This window comes from Culex quinquefasciatus, chromosome 3 (assembly GCF_015732765.1).
Source record: "Culex quinquefasciatus strain JHB chromosome 3, VPISU_Cqui_1.0_pri_paternal, whole genome shotgun sequence".
Classification (NCBI taxonomy): Eukaryota; Metazoa; Arthropoda; class Insecta; order Diptera; family Culicidae; genus Culex; species Culex quinquefasciatus.
Genome location: NC_051863.1, coordinates 85,692,417 through 85,716,260, shown reverse-complemented (window position 1 = coordinate 85,716,260; position 23,844 = coordinate 85,692,417). Strand labels below are relative to the sequence as shown.

The following is a 23,844-nucleotide window of genomic DNA, read 5'->3' as shown; positions in this document are numbered from 1 at the left end:
CTGTCTTCAGTTTAGTTATTTTTGAGACGTGACTGTAACAATATCTCGATATTCCGCGACCGTTAAGTGATCGATGCGAATCGTTTAATGACGCAGTTCATAAAAGCCATGTGGTAGCGCCAGTTTAAAATTATGTACGTAAGGTTCCCGCAGTCTTAGTGGGTGTAATCCTAATATGTTACACAAATAACAAAATGTTCAAAGTGCATCTAAATTAAAAAAAAATCATGAACATGAAGTGTTTCAGTCAAATAAAGCGTCTTTTAAATTTCCACGACAATGTCGTTAATGAAAATGGACAAAACCTTACTTAAAATATACAAGCCGCAATATGTTTGTTATTTTGTGAAAATGTGACTCTGCACAAAAAAGCGGTCGCGCAATCATAAACATCGGACTGACTTTGGCGTGAATGACGAAGCCATGAGCTTCAGACAATGACTTAAAAAGATATTCATAGTGAATACCGAGAAAGTTATATCCGATTCAGAAAAAATGTCCGCACGCTGGGAAGAAATCAAGAGTTGGCATGGGACATTTTTTTGTATAACGGCTATAAATTTTATCAAGAAATTAAAAGTGAAAGTGTGTGCAACATGGAGTTAAACTTTCTGTGAAGTTGCTGTAATAATTACCATGGCACTTTGAAAAGTTTAACTCCATGTTGCACGCACACACTCTCACTTTTAATTTCTCGATTTGACCTTTCAACAATTTTACAATTAGATTATGTTATTTATTTACAAAACGGCTCATGTTGGGTCAGGACGGTTCATCACTTGTGCAGAATGCATTTTTTTTGATTAGGTATCGTATGTACACAAAAGCCAAATAAGTCGTTTGGACCGCTTCTATTCATCTTCATAAACCATTGCGTATTATGCCTCACACACGATTAGCCAAATTGCAAATATAGATTTTTTTAAAGGTATAGCACCTAATAAAAAAAACTCTACAAATGCTTGTTGTTCTGATTTTTTCTTCCTTAGATAGTAAACGTGCAGTCCTCTGCAGTTCTACAAAATACTACTCGAGTTTTTAGGAGGTATGAGGTCAGAACTAACAGTTAAAATAAATTTGTTTATTTATGTGTTGAATTTTGAGCAGCCGACTATGGTAAGATTAACGCTCAGTGATAGACAATTACAAGCCAATAATAAGGGCCCTAATAAATCGGTGTGCCTAACAACGAATTCCCCATATAGTGACAAGTTATTTGTGTTATAGTGAACTATACCGTAAACTGGGGTGACTTTGATAGCCCGTCAAATTAATATCGAAACATTTTTGAGAATTTTGAGTATGTAAGCATTAAGGGATAGCTTATTATCGAACATATATGCAAAAATGAGACTGTTACATCGGATGTAGGGTACGTTATCCATTAGTGGACCCCTTTCCTATAGTGGACCCTCTGAAGGGTTTTTGATGAAAAATTCAATAAAATCACAATTTCAAGCGTGTTGTTGTCTACAAATCTTTTATTTTGCATGTTCAGCATCATTTAAAACAATGTTGACTGACATTGAATTGTCCTTTTCACCAAAATAAGTGTTTTGAGTTCGATATCTGAAATCAGCCATGGCCACTAGCATTTTCACAACAAAACTGCATTTATATTTTATGATTGAATTAACCATCCAATCATTTTTTGACTGATTATTTAACTTCAGCAAGTCGAAATAATGTAAGTTTAAGGATCTTTACTAAAATAAAGCGAAGAGCTACCATTTTCGAGCAAAAATTAGGGGGGTCCAATATAGGACAACGAAATCCAAACTTTTCCAAAAGTGGACCCATGTTAATTTAACCTTCAAAAGTTAAGAAAACTGTGTATTCAAGCAAAAGTTTCTCTAAAACATACAATAAATGCATGTTGTTATCAACCTAAACGCATATTTTTTTAATTATGAGTATGAATATAGCGGTTTTCATGTTAAAAGTACCAAAAATGCTGAAGCAGTAAGAATTTATAATTAATCAAAACTATAGTTCATTGTACTTAACTGAAGCATCATAATTGCAGTTTGAAATGATATTTTATAATAATAAATCAATAAGAAAACATTTTTTTTAAATAAACATGCGCGGTTTTATCAGCAACTGTAAACAAATCTATTATTTAGTGTCGGTCAACCATTTATGTAATTAATATGGAAAAATTTGCATCAAGATTACTTTTATTATTATTTTTATGTTTATAGTGGTTTTTGAAACGTTTTCTCTGATCTTTTTCGGAAATAAATGTGTTTAAATGTCTGTTAGGTTTTTTATTGTTTAAAGCCAAATTTGTTAACAAAACATATTTGTTTATAATGAAAAGTGAGCAAAATCCATCTTTTATTCATTATATCTATCATTAGACCTACACAATGCATCAAAACACCAAATATCGGTTAAATTTGGTATAAAAATAACAGTTTGCCTATAGCGGACCCGGGACCACAATCGGATTATGGACCTGGGTCCACTATAGGAAAAAGGGGTCCATAACAGGCAAAAAAAAACTTTTTTTCAAATGACTATTTTTCTGCTCAAAAACAAATAACTGATGAAACAAATAGTCAAAATTGTTCAAAAGACTTCAGATTTCATTGTTTTGTACAAAGGGTTATGAAAAAGTGCTTAAAATATTGAAAATTTGTGAAAAATGTGCTTCGGCTCTACAAGGGGGTCCACTAATGGTTAAAATACCCTATCAAAATTAGTGGCCAAATCAAATTTCTATCAATGTCACCACGGGCTATCAAAGTCACCCTAGTTTACGGTACCACAAATAGAATTCACTACATGGGAAATTAGTTGTTAGGCACACCGATTTTATTAAGGGGGGAGGTATCCGGGTTGGCAGCTAATTATTTTATTTTAAGATAAAACAAAATAAACTGTTTCTTACAAAAGTACCTAGTTCTTGAAAATTTAACTTGGTAGGACAGTTATGCGTAGCAGTGTAACAATTTGTCAAACAGACTTGGTGCTGTTTGTACAGTATGTCCAAACAAAGTACACTTTTACAGACAGTTTTCTGAAAATCAGGGCTGTGGAGTCGGAGTCGGTGGAGCCGGGTCTTTTTGGGGACCTGGAGTCGGAGTCGTCAAAACTCGAACAGCTAGAGTTGAGGTCGGAGTCGGAGTCGGCTAAATTTTAATGAGCTGGAGTTGGAGTTATCTTAAATCCAACAACAAATATTTTTTTTTATTTGTTCAGTATTTGTTATAATGCTGGTTATTCCACAAAACTTCTTATATTTATATGTTTTTTTAAGTCGCATGCGTTGTCATTTTTTCCTTTTTTCCAAGATATTTATTAGATGTCATTTTGTTTTGGAGCATTTTTATAGTGATTGGAATGCTCTAATTGTGTCATTGCACTATGCTCACTAAATGATAACCTATTTATACTCTCTAACACAAGTAGGTAGTATCATAACCTGAAAAATAATGAACAATATTGGTTTAGTACTCAGAAATATTTAATTGTTTCTTGACTGCATCCTTTTGCGTATATTTATGTAGATGTACCTTTTCAATTCAAATTTGACCAAACTCAACCTTTGTTCTTTGTGAAAAAATACACATCCAGTCATTTTTACTCCGAAAATAGCGAAAAAATAGCATTAAAAGAATTAAAATAATAATCACTGTTTGGAAATCGGAAAAAAAATCACTGACAGTATAATTCTTCCATAAAAAAATCTACGATTATAACAATCTATTACTTGGAATTCAAAATTCAAATTTTGTTTGTAATTAAGTATAATAAAAATCAAAGTGTCGCGTTTAAAATATTTGAAACTGTCAATTTTTAAAAAATGTTGCAACTAATTTGAAATAATCATTGAGTATGTTAAATATATCGATCATCTTGTTTACTATTTGTCTACTAAAATATGAAAGTTTCGGCAGGCTTTTTTGATATCGTAGCAAATTATCGTTGAACAAATCTCAAGATTTTAGTACCAAAAAGGACATAATAAAAAATATATAATTAAAATGATAGGATTTGAAACTATTTTTTTAAATATTATTCAACCGGTAAAAATTTTCTCATAATGTATACGTCCCAAGCCTCGGAAGGTGATTATCATTGCAAATCAATGAACCTAAAAAAACTTCTTGGAAAGGCAGCTTTTATAAAAAAATATTATACCTGGTGATTTTTGTTTTTATTTTCATTTTTTTTTTTTCGTATATTTTGAAGGAGGCGCACGACCATTCATAAAGCTTAGTTTTAAGTGAAGATTCAAGAATCGCGCGTCGCTTCTATTTTAAAATACATAGAAAATTTTAAATTTAAAATTAAACAAAAATCCACATGTAAAATATTTTCTAGGTCACCGATATTTGAAAAGAACCCCTTTCAAAGCGTCCTTTCCACGAAGAATTTTTAAAATAAATTGATTTGCAATAATAATCTCCTTCAGCTATGGCGTGTTGTCCATGTACGTACAGCAATTCCATTTGAAAAGAGCCCAAATCGAAAAAAAAAGTTCTCCGATCGGGCTCAAAATTTTTCTGGGGGTTCCTTGGCCAAAATAATTAGACCCGTATTTTTTTGTTTGGCCATTAGGGTGACCTACATCGTGCTAGGGTGGTTCGAAAAATGGCAATTATCGTCATTTTTCGCAAAAACCACTTTTTTCGAAAAATCATATCTCCGCGCCATTTCATCCGATTTTAGCTGTCCTAGACGCAAAAGAAAGGTGATGAGTTTGGCTATTTAGGAAAAATAGCAAGAAGTTCCAAAAATCTAGCTTAACTATTGAAAAAGTCGTATGAAAACTTAAAATGGCGTTTTGCCCGTGTCTGGACCAAAGAGCCTATGTCTGAAAATATTTTTATCGGATTCCTCGGAAAATTTCACATAAAATATCAAAAAATTGGCGATGTCGAACCGTACGTTTCAGAGATATGATTTTTTGAAAATAAAAACTGAGTTTTTCGACGCGCCACGCGCAAAAACAGGAAAATCGGCAAAAAAATCAACTTTTTTCACTAAAACTGCGATAACTTTAAAATTTCAGCGATGACCTATAGATGTTTGGGTATCAAAATTTTTGTAATTGAAAGACGCAACTTTTGGTACCATAACATCTATAGGTCATCGCTGAAATTTTAAAGTTATCGCAGTTTTAGTAAAAAAAGTTGATTTTTTGCCGATTTCGTCATTTTCCTGTTTTTGCGAGTGGCGCGTCGAAAAACTCAGTTTTTATTTTCAAAAAATCATATCTCTGAAACGTACGGTTCGACATCGCCAATTTTTTGATATTTTATGTGAAATTTTCCGAGGAATCCGATAAAAATATTTTCAGACATAGGCTCTTTGGTCCAGACACGGGCAAAACGCCATTTTAAGTTTTCATACGACTTTTTCAATAGTTAAGCTAGATTTTGGAACTTCTTACTATTTTTCCTAAATAGCCAAACTCATCACCTTTCTTTTGCGTCTAGGACAGCTAAAATCGGATGAAATGGCGCGGAGATATGATTTTTCGAAAAAAGTGGTTTTTGCGAAAAATGACGATAATTGCCATTTTTCGAATCACCCTAGCACGATGTAGGTCACCCTAATGGCCAAACAAAAAAATACGGGTCTAATTATTTTGGCCAAGGAACCCCCAGAAAAATTTTGAGCCCGATCGGAGAACTTTTTATATATATATATAAAACAAGCTAACCCCGACAAACTTCGTCTTGTCATTTTTTCACTTCTTGACGTTTTTAGCCTCCTTTGATCAAAATTTGATTTTACGCAACATATCCCATATAATCTGCAGATCTTCCGGAATCGGTTCCGGAGTGGCCAAAGTTGTCACTCTTTAGCGTAAAAACCTTCCTTGGGCTTATATGAACCCAACGCAGCAAAGAGCGCTCCGATCCAACTTTCCGTTATCAACTGATGCGCGTTCGAACAAAACCGTCGACATTTTTTACATATAAAAAAATTTCGACGGTTTTGTTCGAACGCGAATCAGTTCAATACGGAGCGTCGGATCGAGGTACTCTTTGTTGCGTTGGGTTCGTATAAGCCCAAGGAAGGTTCTTAAACTAATCTAATCTAATCAGACCCTAGCGCAGCCAATCTTTCGAAGGGATCCTGGAGAGTGCATTTGGTTAGATGACGCCTAGCACTCTTCTTGTCATTTATTAACATTTGTAGTGCGTCATTGCATTAGAATGCATTGAAACATCACAAGCGTTAAAGCGGCCAAGCCTACTGCGTAAAGCCGTATCGCAGAGATGACTCGTAATTGGGTTGAGTTTGAGCACTGAGTGTTCGAACAACAACACAATTCTAAATCGACAGGGGAGGAAGAAGCGTGGGGACACACCACCATACGCTCCGAGATTTGGTTGTATTCGTTGGGAGCACCATGCTAAGAAGGTTTGGTACTCTTCTTACGCCAAAAAATTACAACTTTGGCCACTCTGGAACCGATTCCGAAGCATCGGCAAATTGTATGGAAAAAGTTACGTAAAATCAAATTTTGATCACAGGAGGCTGAATTAGCAAACAAGCAAGAAACGTCAGGAAACCAAAAAAGGGCAGGACGAAGTTAGCCGGGAAGAGCTTGTATTAAATAAAAATTAAGGTGACTTTGATTGTCACTGTGCTTCTTATAAATCCAGAGTTTTTTTTTGAAAAGGTCCTATAAGCTATTGTCTTTCATATGTTTATAGGACCTAATAAAACAAATTTCGAGAAATGTCAGCCTAAAAGTGAGCAAATTAAATTTGTATGTTTTTTTTTTTTAACTTCATCATCCCGGTACGAGAATCGAACTCACGACCTCTGGATTGGAAACTAAGCACGCTGTTAGTCGAAACCCATTCCCTACCGGTCAGTATTCCCAGTGAGCATATTTACTCTTTTAAGGGATCTGACTTTGCCGAGCCAGACAGGAATCGAACCCATCACCTTCCGCTTACAAGGCGAAACCCGTAACCTCACGGCCACGGAAGCTCGGCAAAAAAAATCATTTAAAATAAAATAACAATTAAATATTGAAATTTATTTGCTTTAAATAAATTAAGTGTAAATTTGAGGTTATGTAAATAAATCCAAATTTACTTACAAAATTGTTCTTTTAAAATTGCCTTCGAAACTGGAAATATTTATTTATTACTGTTTTAATATACAAATTGTAACCTAGAATTTTTTTCCGTTTTGTGATTCGAAATTATTTGTCTTGAGAAAAACTTGACACTTATAGAGTGTTTAAATAATCCTATTTATATTTTTTTTTTCAAAATAATAGTTAACTAACTTTTGAAATATTTAAAAATCGTAGTCAAAGTCAACAATTTGTTGAAAGCTGGAGTCGGAGTCGGCTAGAGTTGGTAGGCCGGAGTTGGAGTCGGAGTCGGTTGGAGCTGAAAGCCGGAGTCGGCTAAACTCAGAAAGCCGGAGTCGGAGTCGGAGTCGCTTGAAATATGACCCGACTCCGCAGCCCTGCTGAAATTGTACACTAAGACGGACTATTTGATAACCAAAGGCAATATCGCCTAAAACTGTCACTGGATAAGGCCGATGCAAATATTTTTCCAAAGTTTTTGTCCTTCGGCTTTGGCTTGAATAAAACTTTTCAAAATATTTGTACCAGACAAAACTATCCAGATTTTTAAGCGAAGATGGCGTTCGAATGGTGTACGCCCGAAATGTCAAAATCACGCAGTAGTACCAACATTACGAAAAAAGTGTGCCATGGCATGACAGCCATATTTTTGTGTGATGTTGGTGCTACTGCGCGATTTTGACAATTCGGGCGTTCACCATTCGAACGCCATCTTCGCTTAAAAACCTGGATAACAAAAAAATAGAAATTAGCCAGATTGTTACAAACTTCTCCCTTTCTCCTATTTTCAGAACAAAATGTATCAAACGAAACTTTTCACGACACTGCTGCTTTTGAACGTAGCTGGCAGCATAGGTACGCAAAGAACCGTTTACAGGGCAGGCGACGAGCTAGTGGAAATAACTCGAACGAAAATTTCGAACCAATACTCTCCATATTATTCATATTACGCATACAATAGCGCTCCCCAGTATGGTAACGTGGATGTGGTTTACTACGGATATCCAAATAGAGTGACTACCAACAAGCAAAGCGCGAATCGACGCGTATTATCGGCAGAAACACCCGAAGGCATTTAATATACATTATAAATACTTCCGTGTACACCACCTACAACTGCTTAGCCAGCACCGTAGATTAATAGTGTCCCACGTTGTTTATTGCAGAACTCTGTTTGCCCTAATGAACTTATAACATTCAAGCTTGTAGAAGCAAAATAAAACTACAAGAAAAATACGGTTTAATTTCAGATTACTGGAATCGCACTGATACTAAAACTAAATTAAGAACGGAAACTTGGCAGCAACATATTAAAAACTATTTCTCCACCCTTTTAGTTTCAGCCCAAGGATGCGCCAGGGGTCCATGTGGCGTTGGAGCAATGTGCCAAGAAACCTCCGGGGGTCGACCCGTTTGCTCCTGTCCGGCCGGCTATAGTGGAAACCCGTTGACTCAGTGTATAAGGTAGTGGCTGCTATAGTTCAGCGCGAATTACAATAAACATGTTGTTACTAATTATCCCAGGGCCGAGTGTTTGGATCACAGTGAATGCATTCGCAGTGATCAAGCATGTCGCGATGGAAAGTGCATAAATCCATGCAATGGAGTATGCGGAATCAACGCAAACTGTGAGGCAAGTCTCAAATTGTTTTACAAATAGAAAAAAAATGGGTAAAATTAAAATACATTATAGGTGCGAAATCATGTCCCAGTATGCAGCTGTCCTCGGGGGATGTCCGGAGATCCTTTCGTGAGTTGTCGTGTTAATGATCCAGGTAAATTAATAGGTTATCATGGAATCGTGATAAATAACACAACTCGACATTTTAAAAGTTTATGTCAGTAGACGCTTCTGTTAAATTCCTGCCAATATGGGATCATGCTAACCCAGTTAACTCAATCCGAATTCTGAAACGGAATCTAATTAGAATCGTATACAAATTCCGTTTCAAACGCAACAACCGGTTCCGAGTTCGAACCGGGTGTTTGCGTTTTAAACGGAATGGATTGATTTGACTGGGAAGCAACCATGTCCACTAGGGTGGTCCAAATCTGGTTTAACTCGGGGCTACTCCCTGAAATCAAAGACTGACCCATCACTTGGCTAAATTCCAAATTTGAGCTCATTCTAACCACGGGAACCCCTCCCTCTAAGCCCATGAAGTTTGTATGGGAAAAATCGTCAAAATGTATGGAGAAAAGAAACTGTGGAAGGCGCATTAACTATCAAATTCTTACCAATTCTCGGAATTAAGATCTTCATTAAATTACAAAAATAAAAAACTTTCTCGGAGGCACCATATTTTTAGATTTTTTTTATCTAAAAAGTCGTTAGCTTCCGAAATTGACCAGACAAGCTGACGCGAACGCCACTTTACAAATAATTGTTTCTAGCTGTTCGCGTGGAAATGGTCATTCTTGGAGGCAAATAACTTTTTTGCAAAAAGTCCTAAAAATATGGTGTCTTCGGGAAAGTTTTTCCAAATATAATGAAGATCTTAGTTCCGAGAACACTTTGGGCCGTCCCCATACAAACAGGCGGCAAATTATTTGTTTGCTATTAAAACGTTTTTTCATACAAATTTGAGAAATGGTATTTGTTGATTGTTTATAATAAATAGTGTTTTCAACATTTGCAAGTACAACAGAATTGCGTATACATTGTATTACAAGTTAATATCGTTATGTTATGTATCTGCTAATACATTCCCACTTGAAGGACACCACCCTCCCCTCTCTCGTTTAGTGCCACAACCTCTCAACAAAATTTTGTCAAATGTTATTTATTCATTTTATGTCACATATTAGTTATTTTCTGCTATGTGTTTCTTTTTGTGAGTCCATGCTAAATTGAGAACCCTTCCCATTCATCTCTCCCCCCCCCCCTTTCCTTACGGAGCTAATTCACGAAAATTATAGTTGTTAAATCAAAATTACAGAAAAAATAATTTTATTCGTTATATTGAAGTAAGCAATAAAATATTAAACACATTCTATTACATCTGACATCTACGTTTTCAACATAGAGTTTCTGACGGCTTCAGGATACAGTGAGTCAAATATTTGTCCGTACCCCCCCCCCCCCCCTACGGAAACTTTTTTTGATGTAAAAGTACATAAAATTCGACTAAAATACCCAGTTTTATACATCAATATACGCGGCAAAATGTTAATGTTGAAGATACTTTGTTATTACGTCTTTTACTAACCAGCATTGAGCATTGACCGCAGAAATTCATCATGCTAAGTCATTATTTTGCTGAATACTTTATTCCAGGGGTGCCCAAAGTATGGCCCGCGGGCCAAACGTGGCCCGCGAGGTGATATTTTGTGGCCCGCGGACCCATTTTGAATGATCATGTAAAATGGCCCGTTGACCACTTGTAAAGTGATTTAATACTTTTTCAAAATCGAGGTTAATTTTAAACTTTTATATATTAGGCTTTTTAATTTTTTGTTGATGAAAAAATTTATGATTTTTCACTTTATGGATACTAATAATTTGTCAAAACTTTCATAACATATTTTTAGAAATATTTAAAAAACGTTCAAGTTTTCAATAGTTGCAAAAATATAAATTTTCTTTATCAATGTGCAAGTCATAATGACCCTTTTATGAATTGATCCTCAAATTTACATTGCACTTTCTTTGGGATTCGAACTCATTACAGTTAGATAACGAATCTGATTGACTACCAACTGAATTAGGCAGACAAAATGTGGAAATCGGAGGATCAAGTTTGTTGCAAATGTTTTACAAAGCTTCGTCGGTCAACCCACCGCTCTCCCATTAGTAAAAAAAATTGTCTCGAAAACCAGGAGCAAAACTATATTTTCAAAAAACTTTAAAAAAATAAATTTAAATACAATCAGCTGAGATTAATTCAATATGCATTCTTTTGCATTCAGAATCCTTTGAGCATGTTTGGGTTTGTTAAAAATAATTTAGATTTTTTGAATTTTCGATGAAATAAATAAATGTTTTTCGCTAAAATGATTTTTTTGTCGAATCTTTTTTAATAATGATTGCAGTTTAACTATACGGAATCTTAAAACATTTTCTAACATTTTTTTACTTTGAAATGTTGAAAATCTGGCTCTCTACGATTTTTTACTAGCCACACTTAACACTTAACACAGTTGTTCGATACAGTATTCGAAAGATCGCATGAAAAGCTTTCAAATGAAGGTAAAAGCGAATCATTAAGTTCAATTACCGATTTTCTATGATTTTTGGAACATTGGCCGTTCTGTAAACCGTTCCGAATATGTGGGATGACTGTACTTAATTTTAAATGAACGCCACAGATAATAAAGACATTACCGGACTTCTTGTAAACAGGTACCGAATTTTGAAGCGACGAAGCCCGCGATGTAGGGCAAAGCAAGTAGAATAAACGGACGCATATGAAGATTGCAACAAATTTTGATAAAACGTAAATATTTCTCCTCAAACGCACAAAATCGCAGGCTGAAAATTTCAGTAATATTAGATTATAATCTAATCTTTCAAGTGATCTTAGTTTTATGTTTAGCATCGGTTAGCAAAACACACAAAAACACGCTTTAAAAAAAACTCAAGTTTTTCAATGAAAACTTCAGTTTCTGGTTTGGAAACAACACTTTGTCTATTTATATATTTATTACATCATTGCACGGAGAAAAAAGAGTTACCAAAATCGTGAACAAGCGTAGGTTAGAATAGGATAGTTATCACCTAAACGCCCAAGCTCGAGAAAAAGGGGGAATTTCCATACAAATTCCCCCTTTTTCTCGAGCTTGGGAGTTTAGGTGTTATTGTGCTTTCCACAGGTAAAAAACTGAAACAGCTGCTTTTCTCCATACATTTTGGCGATTTCTCCCAAACAAACTGCAAAGGCTTAGAAGAAGTGGTTCCCGTGATTTGGATATTGCCCACTCCTTTTTTGCGGTGGTGAAACTGAAGCATTTACTGACATCAAGTTCCTAATGGTACGTTCGTTTGAACAGCCAGTGCGGCACTGAGTGCCTTCAAAGAAACACTTTGACAGCTCTGAGTGCGGCACTCAGTGTGGAACTAGCCAACAAACGAACGTACCATAAATGTCGAGTTGTGTAATGAACAATGTCAGATTTTTACAATCCTGCCTGATCCAGTGAGAAATTTGGCTCGAGTCAAAAAGCCCATTGAGAAACAATTCATCGAAATTGCAGGTTACCTAACCCTCTACAATCCAGCCCCGCCGCAAGACGGGCTCCAATATTAACATTTGCCGAAGAGAAGCAACTAATTTTTCGTTTTTAAAAAGCAGACGAAAATTATGACCTATAATTTATGCCTTCCTCACCTCGTTGAGGAAAGGCTATAAAATCACTCGAAAATTGAACTTCGTAATGTGACCTCGTAGAACTAACTTAATTTATATGTACATATCAACTCAGAATCATTTTCTGAGCAAATGTCTGAGTGTGATGGGATGTTGATCAAAAAATTGTTACTCGGCACTGGCTGAACCGCTTTTGTCCGTTTTCGATCCGTCTTGGGTTCCCATAAGTCGCTAAAGAAAATTATATACAGTTTAGCTATGTACTTCAAAAGTTATGCTGAAAAAACGATTTTGACTTAAGTCCGGAAGATTGTAAAAAGGGTGTTTTTTGTAAGAAAACCTGTCAAAGATTATAAATCGTTTTGGAGCCAGTTTTATATTATAAATAAATATTTATTATTCTGGGCCTTGTAAAGTCAAGGGGCATGATTTGATCCTAGTACATTTGTTAAAATTTGGGTATACATTATTTTTTATTAGCACTATGGACACCACTTCATGCTACGAGAACTCGCTTTGTCGCAGCCCCAGGGCTTAAGCGTTGACCGGTTAGCTGTCCTCGTGAACTAGGTAGTTCTCCGATAGTGAAAATATCACAATTGCACAAGACACCCCTGCTTCTGTGACTTTTTCACTATCACAATGTGGGTTTTAGGTTGGGACTTCAGGATAGTACAATTGTGTTGTTGCTTAGCATTAGCATTTAAAATAAATCTGTATCCTTTCCAAATCTATTTGAAGTTAAAGTTAGTTGCAATTGTTAAGCTAGAGTAATGCTGTCAACAAACTTTGATTGATGTAGACTACTAGACATATTATATGTCGAAATTTCCATAGAGTCTCGATCAATCAATAATGTAATGATATCGGACAAAATTCGTTGATTGGAAGGCACGAAATAGTCGTCTTAACACTTAAACTCCCAAGCTCGAGAAAAGGGGGAATTTCCATACAAATTCCCCCTTTTTCTCGAGCATGGGAGTTCAGGTGTTAACGACGAGTGTTCAACTTGTAAAATATGAACAGTTAATTTATGGTTATTGGTTTTGAGGCGACAAGACAGGTTTAAAAACTAGGTATAGGAATATTTGGCTTTGTAGTAAAAATTTTTGGGATTTGAGATTCAAGTTACTTTTACGCAGTTTAGTTAAGGTTGTTGATTCAAGTTAGTTAGTTTTCCATAAATGAATAAATGATTAGTTGAATTAGTCGAAGTGTTCTATTTAATTGGCAGATCTACTTCTAGTTGTAATGTAGGACAAGACTACTGACGGACGCGACAGGACGTGGCCCAGAAAAAGGCCTCCAGATTTTTATTCCCCAGACAAGTTAGTTTTCATCTTTCGCCTTAATATATATTTTTTTAATTTCCTTTAAATTTGAAATACATGTTAGGTTTCCTTTGTATAAATCTCCGATTAGTTACATTTTCTTATTAATTAACTAATAATTTAATTTCCTCCGGGCCTTTTTAGGGGAAATATACTTGTTGGGATAACTGGAACAGTACTCTGGCAACACTGCCATGCCAGCCAGAGTATTTACACTGGGCTCTCCGGTGACAACTCAGTTGTCATCCGGAGATGTCAACAACAGTCTCAACTGTGTTTAATCTGTTGTTATCGTCATTCATATTGTGATTCGTTCTTGATCGTCTAGATCTTGTTCTGTGTGGTCGTGGAGAATGTCTTCTCCCGACCTGTGTAAATAAATAGTTTTAATCGTTTACGTCGTGTGTTTTATTCGTGGCCGGTGGCCACGATCAACTCCGCGGGGCACGTCGTAACAGTGGCGACGAGGTGTTTTTCGCGAGTTTGACCCGGTTCGATCACCGGACAAACTTGCTTCCCACGCGGGGGAAGAAAAGTGCGATGGAGGAGGCAGCCATCGCGTTCGTCGTGGATGCCGCCAAGGATCCGCCTGTCAAAACGGCGCAGCAGCAGAAGCTGCCGACGAACTTCATCCTGCCAATCCACCAGCAACTTCCCCAGCAGCAACTCGTGACCAGCAGGGGCTCCAAGAACAACATTCGCACAGGTGCGACCCACAGCAGCGGTTCCAGCAGCAACCGGTGAGTTCGCAGCGATGTCGTCAGCAGCCGTGTGGAGCGCACCAAGTGGCACGAGCACCGTCCTCCTCCGATGGCCTCGCCGACGCGGTCGACCGTTCCGCTTGCAGTTCAACCCGCGGAGGCTGCACGGAACGAAGGGTGAAGGACACGCAGCCGGAATTCGTCATCCCGGCGAAACATCCAACTCGTCCGATGGCGTCCATCAACGCTCTCGCCGTCGACGATAAGGTTGGGTGTGCTGACATCATGAAGCGGACGGCATCCTATGACGTCACAGCAGTGCATCACAGCACAACCACGAACCCGGTCCACATCAAGGCGCACCGGTTCCTACTTCGGCGGACGCAATCGTCTGCGGCCAGTGCCACCAAAAGTTCCCGTCGTTTCTCAAGCGTTAAAAAATTGAAGGGGGAGAGAAAGAACGCACTGGAATCTTGAAAGCTGACCAACCACAGCATCACCTTCAGCTGGTCAGCAACGTGCGGTCGCGTGAACGAGCAGCAACAACGTCTTCATCCGAGTCGTCCGCCAGATGCAGTTCAACATGGTGTCGACTCATCGTTCATCAGCCGGAACGTTGTCGTGTTGCGGCCGTACTACCAACAAATCGATGACGTCGCGTTCAGCGCAGCCAAGTGACATCCACCAAGGTTCGTCGCTGTGGGTCCTGCCGGTCCGGTCCATGATCCGGATCTGATCGTCGTCATCTTCAACCACATCTTCCGGCATCCTTGAGGTGCAGCAGCACTGACGATCTTCCTGTTCCCGAAGACCGCTCCAGTGACTCAACCCACAACAATAAAAGGGGGAGATGTTGGGATAACTGGAACAGTACTCTGGCAACACTGCCATGCCAGCCAGAGTATTTACACTGGGCTCTCCGGTGACAACTCAGTTGTCATCCGGAGATGTCAACAACAGTCTCAACTGTTTTCAATATGTTGTTATCGTCATTCATATTGTGATTCGTTCTTGTTCGTCTAGATCTTGTTCTGTGTGGTCGTGGAGAATGTCTTCTCCCGACCTGTGTAAATAAATAGTTTTAATCGTTTACGTCGTGTGTTTTATTCGTGGCAGGTGGCCACGATCAACTCCGCGGGGCACGTCGTAACAATACTCTTTCTAATCAAACACCTATCTTCGTCATATGGAGAGTTTGATGCTCGATTAAAGCTCCAAAATACTATTTAGGTTGTAAACTTACCAGCAACAGCACCGCCTCGAATAAGCACGAAAATGTATGCCACTTACTGGCCAAAAAGATCAAATTTAATGCACTTTTGATCATAATTTCTATTTTGCGAGACCATTTCTCATCTTTTTGGTGCCACACACATCCACACGCAAGATGAGAGGTTAACTGCTTAACGAAAGTCGCCATCAATATCTTTTCACTTGCGCTAACGATTTCAAAGCGCTTAAGATATCAAATTGCTTCCAACTACCGGCAACATGTTCTTTTGCACATTAGTTATGGTACGTTCGTTTGAAGAGCCGGTGCGGCACTGAGTGCCGCACTCGTCGAGTGCCAGTTTTGGTTCAAACGAACGGTCCAGTTTTACTCTCAGTTTTTATGCTTGTTTGCGTGCGTGGTGTTTTGTTTTGGTTCAAAAAACGTCAGTCAAAATGAGATTGTTGCGAATTGAACGTACCTTCGCGCTGGTATTAATGGTGTATGTCTCGTATCCTGTCTCAGGAACGATCATTGGAACCCGGAAAGCGGTTCGTAAGAACCTGGAGCTTACTTTTGGTTTGAGATGGCCGTTCTCTAATGAGCTTCAGGTTTACTAGCAAGAGTGACAGTTACCAACGAAATTCCATAAACCTGAAGTTCTTCAAATATTCTTAAAATAATAAAATTGAAAAAAAGAATTTTAGAATTTAAAAAAAATATATTTTTTTAATGATTATATCAATTGAATGAAATATAGGTCATTAATATATTTTAGAATTTTAAGAATTTCTGTAATTTTAGAATTTTATTAAATTTTAACACAGGAAATTCATATTTCTAATCTAATCTAATCTAATCAGACCCTAGCGCCGCCAATCTTTCGAAGGGATCCTGGAGAGTGCCTTAGGTTAGATGACGCCTAGCACTCTTCTTGTCATTTATTAACATTTGTAGTGCGCCATTGCATTAGAATGCATTGAAACACCACAAGCGTTAAACCGGCCAGGCCTACTGCGTAAAGCCGTATCGCAGAGATGACTCGTAATTGGGTTGAGTTTGAGCACTGAGTGTTCGAACAACAACACAATTCTGAATCGACAGGGAAGGAAGAAGCGTGGGGACACACCACCATACGCTCCGAGATTTGGTTGTATTCGTTGGGAGCACCATGCTAAGAAGGTTTGGTACTCCGAGACCCTCTGGGATGGGACATTGTATTTCCACGAATGCCCTGGACAGGGATGGTATTTTCTTTAAAATATCGTCCCTCGCTCAAATCATCAAATTTTCGGCGTTCTCCCAAAACTGCATCAAGAGAGCGAAGCGAAAACGACGCCGATAAAATAGCGAGCCACGAACAAACCGATGCGTACGACGGAAAAAAATCTCTCACACGGCCAGTCCCCTCGCTCAAAAAGCAAGAGAAAGAGCAATCGTGAAATTCTCTCGCCCGTAAGCGCTGTAGAAATGAGTTCATTTGTGTGCGTGAGCTCCAGTGTATGTATACAGCAATTTCGTGTGCGTGGCTCTCCGGTTGGAACGATAGTTCCATCGGAGCCAGCGATACGGTATTTCTCGTCGGTTCGTTGGGCTTTCGATATTCGCGATAGCAAGCCGACCATCACTCGGCTGCGAAAGAGAAGAGAAATTTTAAGAGACGAGGAACGCACCGAAATATGCATCAATGATAGTGCGATGGTGATGGTTTACCTACCCTGCTGGACACTATTTGCCGTGGTTATAGCGCCACAACTCGCTCTCTGTAACAGTATTCCTAATTCCAGTCCACTCTTACCAAGTCGTCATGGCCTAGTGGTTAGCATTTTTGCTTACCAATCCAAAGGACGGAGGATCGAACCCCGCCTCGAGCGACTTTGATTTTTCGTTCATATTCATCATTTCAAATTTATGCGTTCTTAACTTTCTCGTTGGGAGCAGATGGGAATCGAACCCAGAACCATTCGCTTACAAAGCGAACACCGTAACCAGTCAGCCACGGCCGCTCCAACACAGGAAATTCATATTTTTGATTAAAGTTAGATTGAGAATTTTTGGAATTTAAAGATTACAGAAATTCTCAAAATTTATAAATCCAGAAAAAAAATCCATAAGCATTTAAAATTTATCAAAGAAAATATAATTTCCAATAATTGAAGAATATTCGAAAACGCTAACATATCTTAATTCCAGATTCTTTAAAATCACATTTTTTTTTATTTTAAAAATCCAAAAACTTTGGAAATTTCCAAAAGGTATAAATTATTGAAGATTTTTAAATTCTAATCATTCATAAAACTCTAAAATTCCAAAAACTATACCTCAAAACAATCCTACAAAATAATTGAGTAAAGAAATTCCTGAAATTCTAAACTTACAGACATTTCTTAAATTCCTAAATAACCTAAAATTTCTGAATTCCCAAAAATATCTAAAAATTCTTAAAACTCCTAAAATTCCAGAAATTAAAAAAAAAACTTAAATTCCAGATTTTTTAATTCATAATTTCTAATTTTTTTTAAATATTTTATATGTCATGGAATATAAAACTCCATTAGAAAAAAACTTTAATATTCTGAAGTTCTTTGATTCCAGAAATCTCTTGAATTCTATTATCCCAAAAAAAAAAAATACTGCTTATAATTCCAAACCTTTCGATGGATTTTTTTATTTTTAAATAAATAAACATAAATCTATAAATTTACGATTTTTTTATAAAAAAATTTCAAGAGATCTAAGAGTTAATGTTATTTCAGGTATTTCTGTAATTTTACAAATTGATGATTGTTTTTTTAAGAATTTCAAATATTTTTCTATTATTTTAGGTATGTCTGAATTCATAGATTTTTTACAATATCTGAAATTTTAAAATTTTGATTATTTCTGGAACATTACGAATTATAAGAGTTAATAGAATTTCAGGATTTTTTAGATCATGTTGAATGCTTGGAATTTTTGGGAATATTAAGAACCTATAAAATTTAAGGAAATTTGTAGAGTTTGAGAATTTTAGGAATTTCTGGAATCTTAGCATTTTAGAAATTTCTTGAATTTTTTGGAAGCCTAGGGATTTTAGGAAATCTAGACATTTTAGGAATTTAAAAAAATCATTTATTTCCTAATATTTACAGGAATTTTAATTGGCTTGAGAATTTTAATAATTTATGTTATTTTTGGAATTATTCAAGAAACTTTAGTTTTTGTTTTTAATTCAAGGAATTTTAAGAGTTTAAAGAATTTTGGATATTGTAGGAATTTTAAGAACCTAAATAATTTTAGGATTTTTTAAAATTCTTGGAAATTATGGAATTTTAGAAATGTAAAGATTTTTTTATTTGAAATTAATGTTTTTTTAAGAATTTTAAATATTTTTCTATTTTTTTAGGTATGTATGAATTCATAGATTTTTTACAATATCTGAAATTTTAAAATTTTGATTATTTCTGGAACATTACGAATTATAAGAGTTAATAGAATTTCAGGATTTTTTAGATCATGTTGAATGCTTGGAATTTTTGGGAATATTAAGAACCTATAAAATTTAAGGAAATTTGTAGAGTTTGAGAATTTTAGAAATTTCTTGATTTTTTTGGAAGCCTAGGAATTTTAAGAAATCTAGACATTTTAGGAATTTTAAAAAATCAATCATTTCCTAATATTTACAGGAATTTTAATTGGCTTGAGAATTTTAATAATTTATGTTATTTTAGAATTTCAGAAATTTCTTTTTGTTTTTGGAATTATTCAAGAAACTTTAGGTTTTGTTTTTAATTCAAGGAATTTTAAGAGTTTAAAGAATTTTGGATACTGTAGGAATTTGAAGAAAGGAAATTATTTTAGGATTTTTTATAATTCTTGGAAATTATGGAATTTTAGAAATGTAAAGAAATTTTTTTTTTTTGAAATTTATGTTGAATTGTTTTTTTTAACAATTTCTTAATTTTTGTTTGAATTATAAAATTTTTATAATATATTATTTAAATTTTTTTTTATAGTTTAATTATTTTGAAAAAATTCTTGATATCTTTAGAATTTCAGAAATGTTAATGGTTTTAGAAATTTCATAAATTTTATAAATATTAGGAATTTTAGAACAATACGAAATTTCAGAGTTTGTTCAGTTATCATTTTTTTATTTTAAATGTTTTAGGAAGTATAGGATTTTGGATCTTGTTATTGAGTAAATTTGGTTTTTTTTTCTGCGTTGTTTGGAATTTGCATTTATTTGGATTTCCTTAATTTTTTTAAATATATTGTAGTTCCTAGAATGCTTGGCATTTTTGCCTCAATTTCAAAATTGTAGATTTATTCAGGTACTATGGAAAACGTAATGGACGGAACACTTAACTCAATTGAGTTAAGACAAGTTCATTCCGTTTATCCTACTGCATTGTCCCGGGACCACGTTTGGCTGGACTATGTCCACGGCGGGAAAGTCGACTTTCGTATCGCAAAATATTTGAAGTATCCAGTCGATTTGTTTATTTTCTTATTTTTTTTAAAATGATCTCTAACATTACACCATATAGTTCAGAAAATACACGAACAGTTTTTCTAATCTTATTGATTCACTGATTCGTTGGAATCGCCGCGAATGTCCGTGATTATCAATTGATCTGGAACGTAGCGCGCCGCATGGCAATCGCAGCGGGTTGGTTCCTCAGTGCTTTCACAACGACTTTTTCCTGTAAATTTAACAATGAAAATGTTGTTCAACAGTGAAATTTAATTTATGTTAAGAATATATTAAAACAAGTCATTTTACGCAGAAGAATATATTTTAAAGCAAATTATTTCACAATTTTATTATTAGCACTCGATTCAACTCTTCTGGAGGCCCTCGAATCCCAAGTCCAGCTACGGTCGGCCCCTTCCAGCACGAGGAAGCGAATGTTGTACAGGTCCACCTTTTCGCGCATACAAGACGTTTCTTTGACTATTTAAAGATTTGCTTGTCCAACTCACGAATCGGGGACAGCACCAGTTTCAAAGGGTACTGCTTGCGACGGTTGAATAACCGATTTGAGCTTGCGCTGCAAGTTGCGGAGGATATCGTGATCATTCATACCCAGGTACAAATCAAACCCGTCAAACCCGTCACGGGCGGCAGCCTTCTTTTCGGCCATCTGGTCCTTGGCCTCGAGCAGACGTTTGCGTTTTTTTTTCGAAGAATCTGGAATTCCGAAAGAAACTTCAAAAATCCTACCAGCGAAGTAAAAAAATGGGACTCACCTAAACATGTATCACTTGTCTCCGATGCAGTGATCTATGGTGAGAGTGTGCTCCAGCAGCCCGCGCGATCCGCTTGGTACGTAGTCGCCTATCCGCGCGTTGTTGATGAAGGCATGCGCAAAGTTCTCTTCCGCGGCTTCGTCGACCTAGCTGATGAGGATGAGGACTCTGCAGATGCGCGCCTTTGCTCCACCTGGAGCAGACATTTGATGAAGGCGCGGCTCTCGCGCGTAGGCAAAAAGATCTGGCCTTTGAGGTTATGCAACAATCACCCTTTTTTGTAGCTACAAAAAAACTTTTTCTTGGCATAACTTTAAAAGTATTTCACTAAACAGAATACAATTTAATAGGGTCTTAGGGGACTCCAAAACGAACAGAATAAGGCGGATCCGGCCAAAATCGGTTCAGCCAGTTCTGAGATAATCGTGTGGAAAAAAAATCATATCTACACACATCCCCACAGACATTTGTTCAGAATTTGTATCTGTGTCGATAGGTATACGTGAAGGTATATCTAGGAGTCGTATTTAAGAAGTTCATTTTCCGAGTGATTTTATAGCATTGCCTCAGTGAGGTGAGGAAGGCAAAAATCGAGTGCGGCACTCGCACTTTCAGTTCCAAGATGGAGGCAAAACTCGTGCGGCACCAGCGCTAGTTTCTTCAAACAAACACTTTGACAGCTCTGAGTGCGGCACTCAGTGCGGAACTAGCCCTCAAACGAACGTACCATTAGTCACTCACTTGAAAAATAATCCCGAAACATGTAAATGATTAGCAAGCGCCATAACAAAAACAAACGCGCTAAGTCTTTTGACGTTTCAATTTTGACCATCCATTCCAATCGAAGGCTGAAGAAAACCGAGCGAGTCGAAGGCAAATAAAGAACAAAGGGTGGCCACCAACACCACAAGCAGCGCTTGTGGTGTTGCCAGGAAACTTTCTCTATAAATGCTACTTTTCGTGAGTGTTCGCTCAAAATTTCATCAATTTTGGCAGCACAAAGCAGACCCAAACGAGCGTTGGAAGAAAAAAAAAGAACTAAGCTGAAAATAGAAAAATGGGCGTGGCCCAATGTACACGACTGATTAGAATGCGTTTTTGAAATATTTTTTTTTAAAAGGCTTGTAAAAGGAATAGCATAACTTTTAATAAAAGTGAAAATAAACAGAAATGTTCACAAAAAGTTGCTCTACACGTTGGTGTACTTGGTTTTACTGAATTTCAAGGAACACTCCAGATTATCCAGCATCATTCAAACAAGACCGCTTATTAGGCTTAAAATGGGTTTATTTCCCCTATACTTTGAATCAAAATTTCAGATTTTCTTTATTCAGTGTTAAACTTAGATTACCGTAACTGCTCAAGTCATTCAAGTTCTTACTACTCACACCTACACTAATTTTCTTTCACCTTCCCCCTCCCGATCCCCTATATCTTCCGGTGGTGTTCATTTGGTATGCAATACTAGTTCGGCCACTAGCCTTTTTTCCACAAGAAACCGGACTTGGACTGACTTGAGGCCGCGTCCCTCACCTTGCTCCGTAAAACGAAAACGAATAAATAAATATTTATTATTATTTCATTTATTCTATTTTAGTTTTTACAATGTGTCTAGGAATAATTATTTTGACCTTTCCATGTTTAAAGACCTGGCAGGTTTTCTGTTACTGACGAGTTATGAAGTTAGAGGATCATCATCTTATGAGATAGACCATAGAAGCTTAGTAAACCTCATCCACCTACATCGGGTGAATTAACGTTTTTTTTATCTGTATTTTTAGAGCAGCTTTGTCGACCTAGTCCGTGTGGTTCCAACACAAAATGCGAAGTTCTGAACAATGTTCCAACGTGCTCCTGCCTTCCTGGTTACATTGTATGATTCTCTATTATTTTAGAATTTTAAAAAAAAATATTTCCTGATTGTAATCCCTAGGGATCCCCACTATCCGGATGTCGCCATGAATGTGAGAGCGATGTCGAATGTGGAAACCAAGAGTTTTGTTCCCAGTTTAAATGCACAAATGCTTGCTCTCAGTGTGGTAAAGGAGCCTCGTGTGCACGTGTTACCAATCATCGTGCAGTGTGCGAGTGTCCAAAAGGGTACATTGGTAAGAGATACACTTTTCCTTTGCCGATAATCTTAGCATTTTTTTGTATCTACTCTTGACAGGAAGTCCGTATACCGAGTGCCGTGCCGAATGCTACGGAGATCGTGATTGTTCCCCGGCAAGGCCGGCGTGTATTTATGGCGTGTGCAAAAATCCGTGCGACGGTTCTTGTGGCGTTAATGCGGACTGCAACTTGCGCGGACTAACTCCGGTTTGCAGCTGCCCACGTGACATGACGGGGGATCCGTTCGTAAGCTGCCGACCATTCACCAAGGAAGATCTCTGCAATCCAAACCCGTGCGGAACGAACGCTGTGTGCACACCCGGCTACGACAGAACCAATCGTGAGAGACCCGTTTGCACATGCCCTGCGGGGTACACGGGAAACGCGCTTTCCAACTGTGTCAGGGTAATGACAAAATGCTTAAAAAATTTTGCGTTGCAACTTGTTTAATTTATCATTTTAGGGAGAGTGCCAAAGCGATAACGAGTGTGCAGATCATAAAGCTTGCATTAATTATCAGTGCGTTGATCCCTGCAGCGGACAGTGTGGAACTGGTAATATATTAATTGCTGAACGATGATCTAACCCAAAATTAACCATTGTTATTCACCTTTGCAGGTGCCCAATGCCAAGCAAAAAGGCACTTGGCAGTTTGTACATGTCCGGCTGGAACGCAAGGAGACGCATTGGTTTCCTGTCGAGCTACGCAAACCTATCCGGTAGCGCGCTATCATTAGAGAGTCTACCGTAATGATCCAATAATACATATAAAACAAACAAAATTAGTAGTACCTACCGATATTTTTTTCACAGCCGATCTACGCATATTTGTCGCATGAAATATAACATTTTTTGGTCCTTTGCTGTCTTTCTCAAA

General features: G+C 37.0%; 1 protein-coding gene across 5 annotated transcripts; it reads left to right on the top strand.

Moving 5' to 3' along the window:
* LOC6047951 (sushi, von Willebrand factor type A, EGF and pentraxin domain-containing protein 1) lies at positions 1-23,844 on the top strand. 5 transcript variants are annotated; one of them, XM_038265279.1, is made up of 11 exons: positions 8-134; positions 990-1,045; positions 7,867-7,930; positions 8,413-8,539; positions 8,600-8,708; positions 8,769-8,850; positions 22,637-22,728; positions 22,789-22,963; positions 23,026-23,372; positions 23,431-23,521; positions 23,586-23,844. In XM_038265279.1, the coding sequence occupies exons 3-11, from the start codon at positions 7,873-7,875 to the stop codon at positions 23,702-23,704; spliced, it is 1,200 nt and encodes a 399-aa protein (XP_038121207.1). In that variant the 5' UTR covers positions 8-134; positions 990-1,045; positions 7,867-7,872; the 3' UTR covers positions 23,705-23,844. The 5 variants fall into 5 exon arrangements, with proteins under 5 accessions (XP_038121206.1, XP_038121204.1, XP_038121207.1 ...); XM_038265277.1 differs by having other exon boundaries at positions 7,867-8,050; XM_038265278.1 differs by lacking the exon at positions 990-1,045 and having other exon boundaries at positions 1-134.

What these genes read in the sequence shown, in the direction of transcription:
- LOC6047951 (XM_038265276.1), top strand. Translation starts at nt 7,873, where the DNA reads ATGTATCAAACGAAACTTTTCACGACACTGCTGCTTTTGAACGTAGCT. An exon ending in CAATAGCGCTCCCCAGTATG is followed by an intron (nt 8,051 to 8,412) that starts GTAACGTGGATG and finishes CCACCCTTTTAG; the next exon opens with TTTCAGCCCAAGGATGCGCC. An exon ending in CCGTTGACTCAGTGTATAAG is followed by an intron (nt 8,540 to 8,599) that starts GTAGTGGCTGCT and finishes TAATTATCCCAG; the next exon opens with GGCCGAGTGTTTGGATCACA.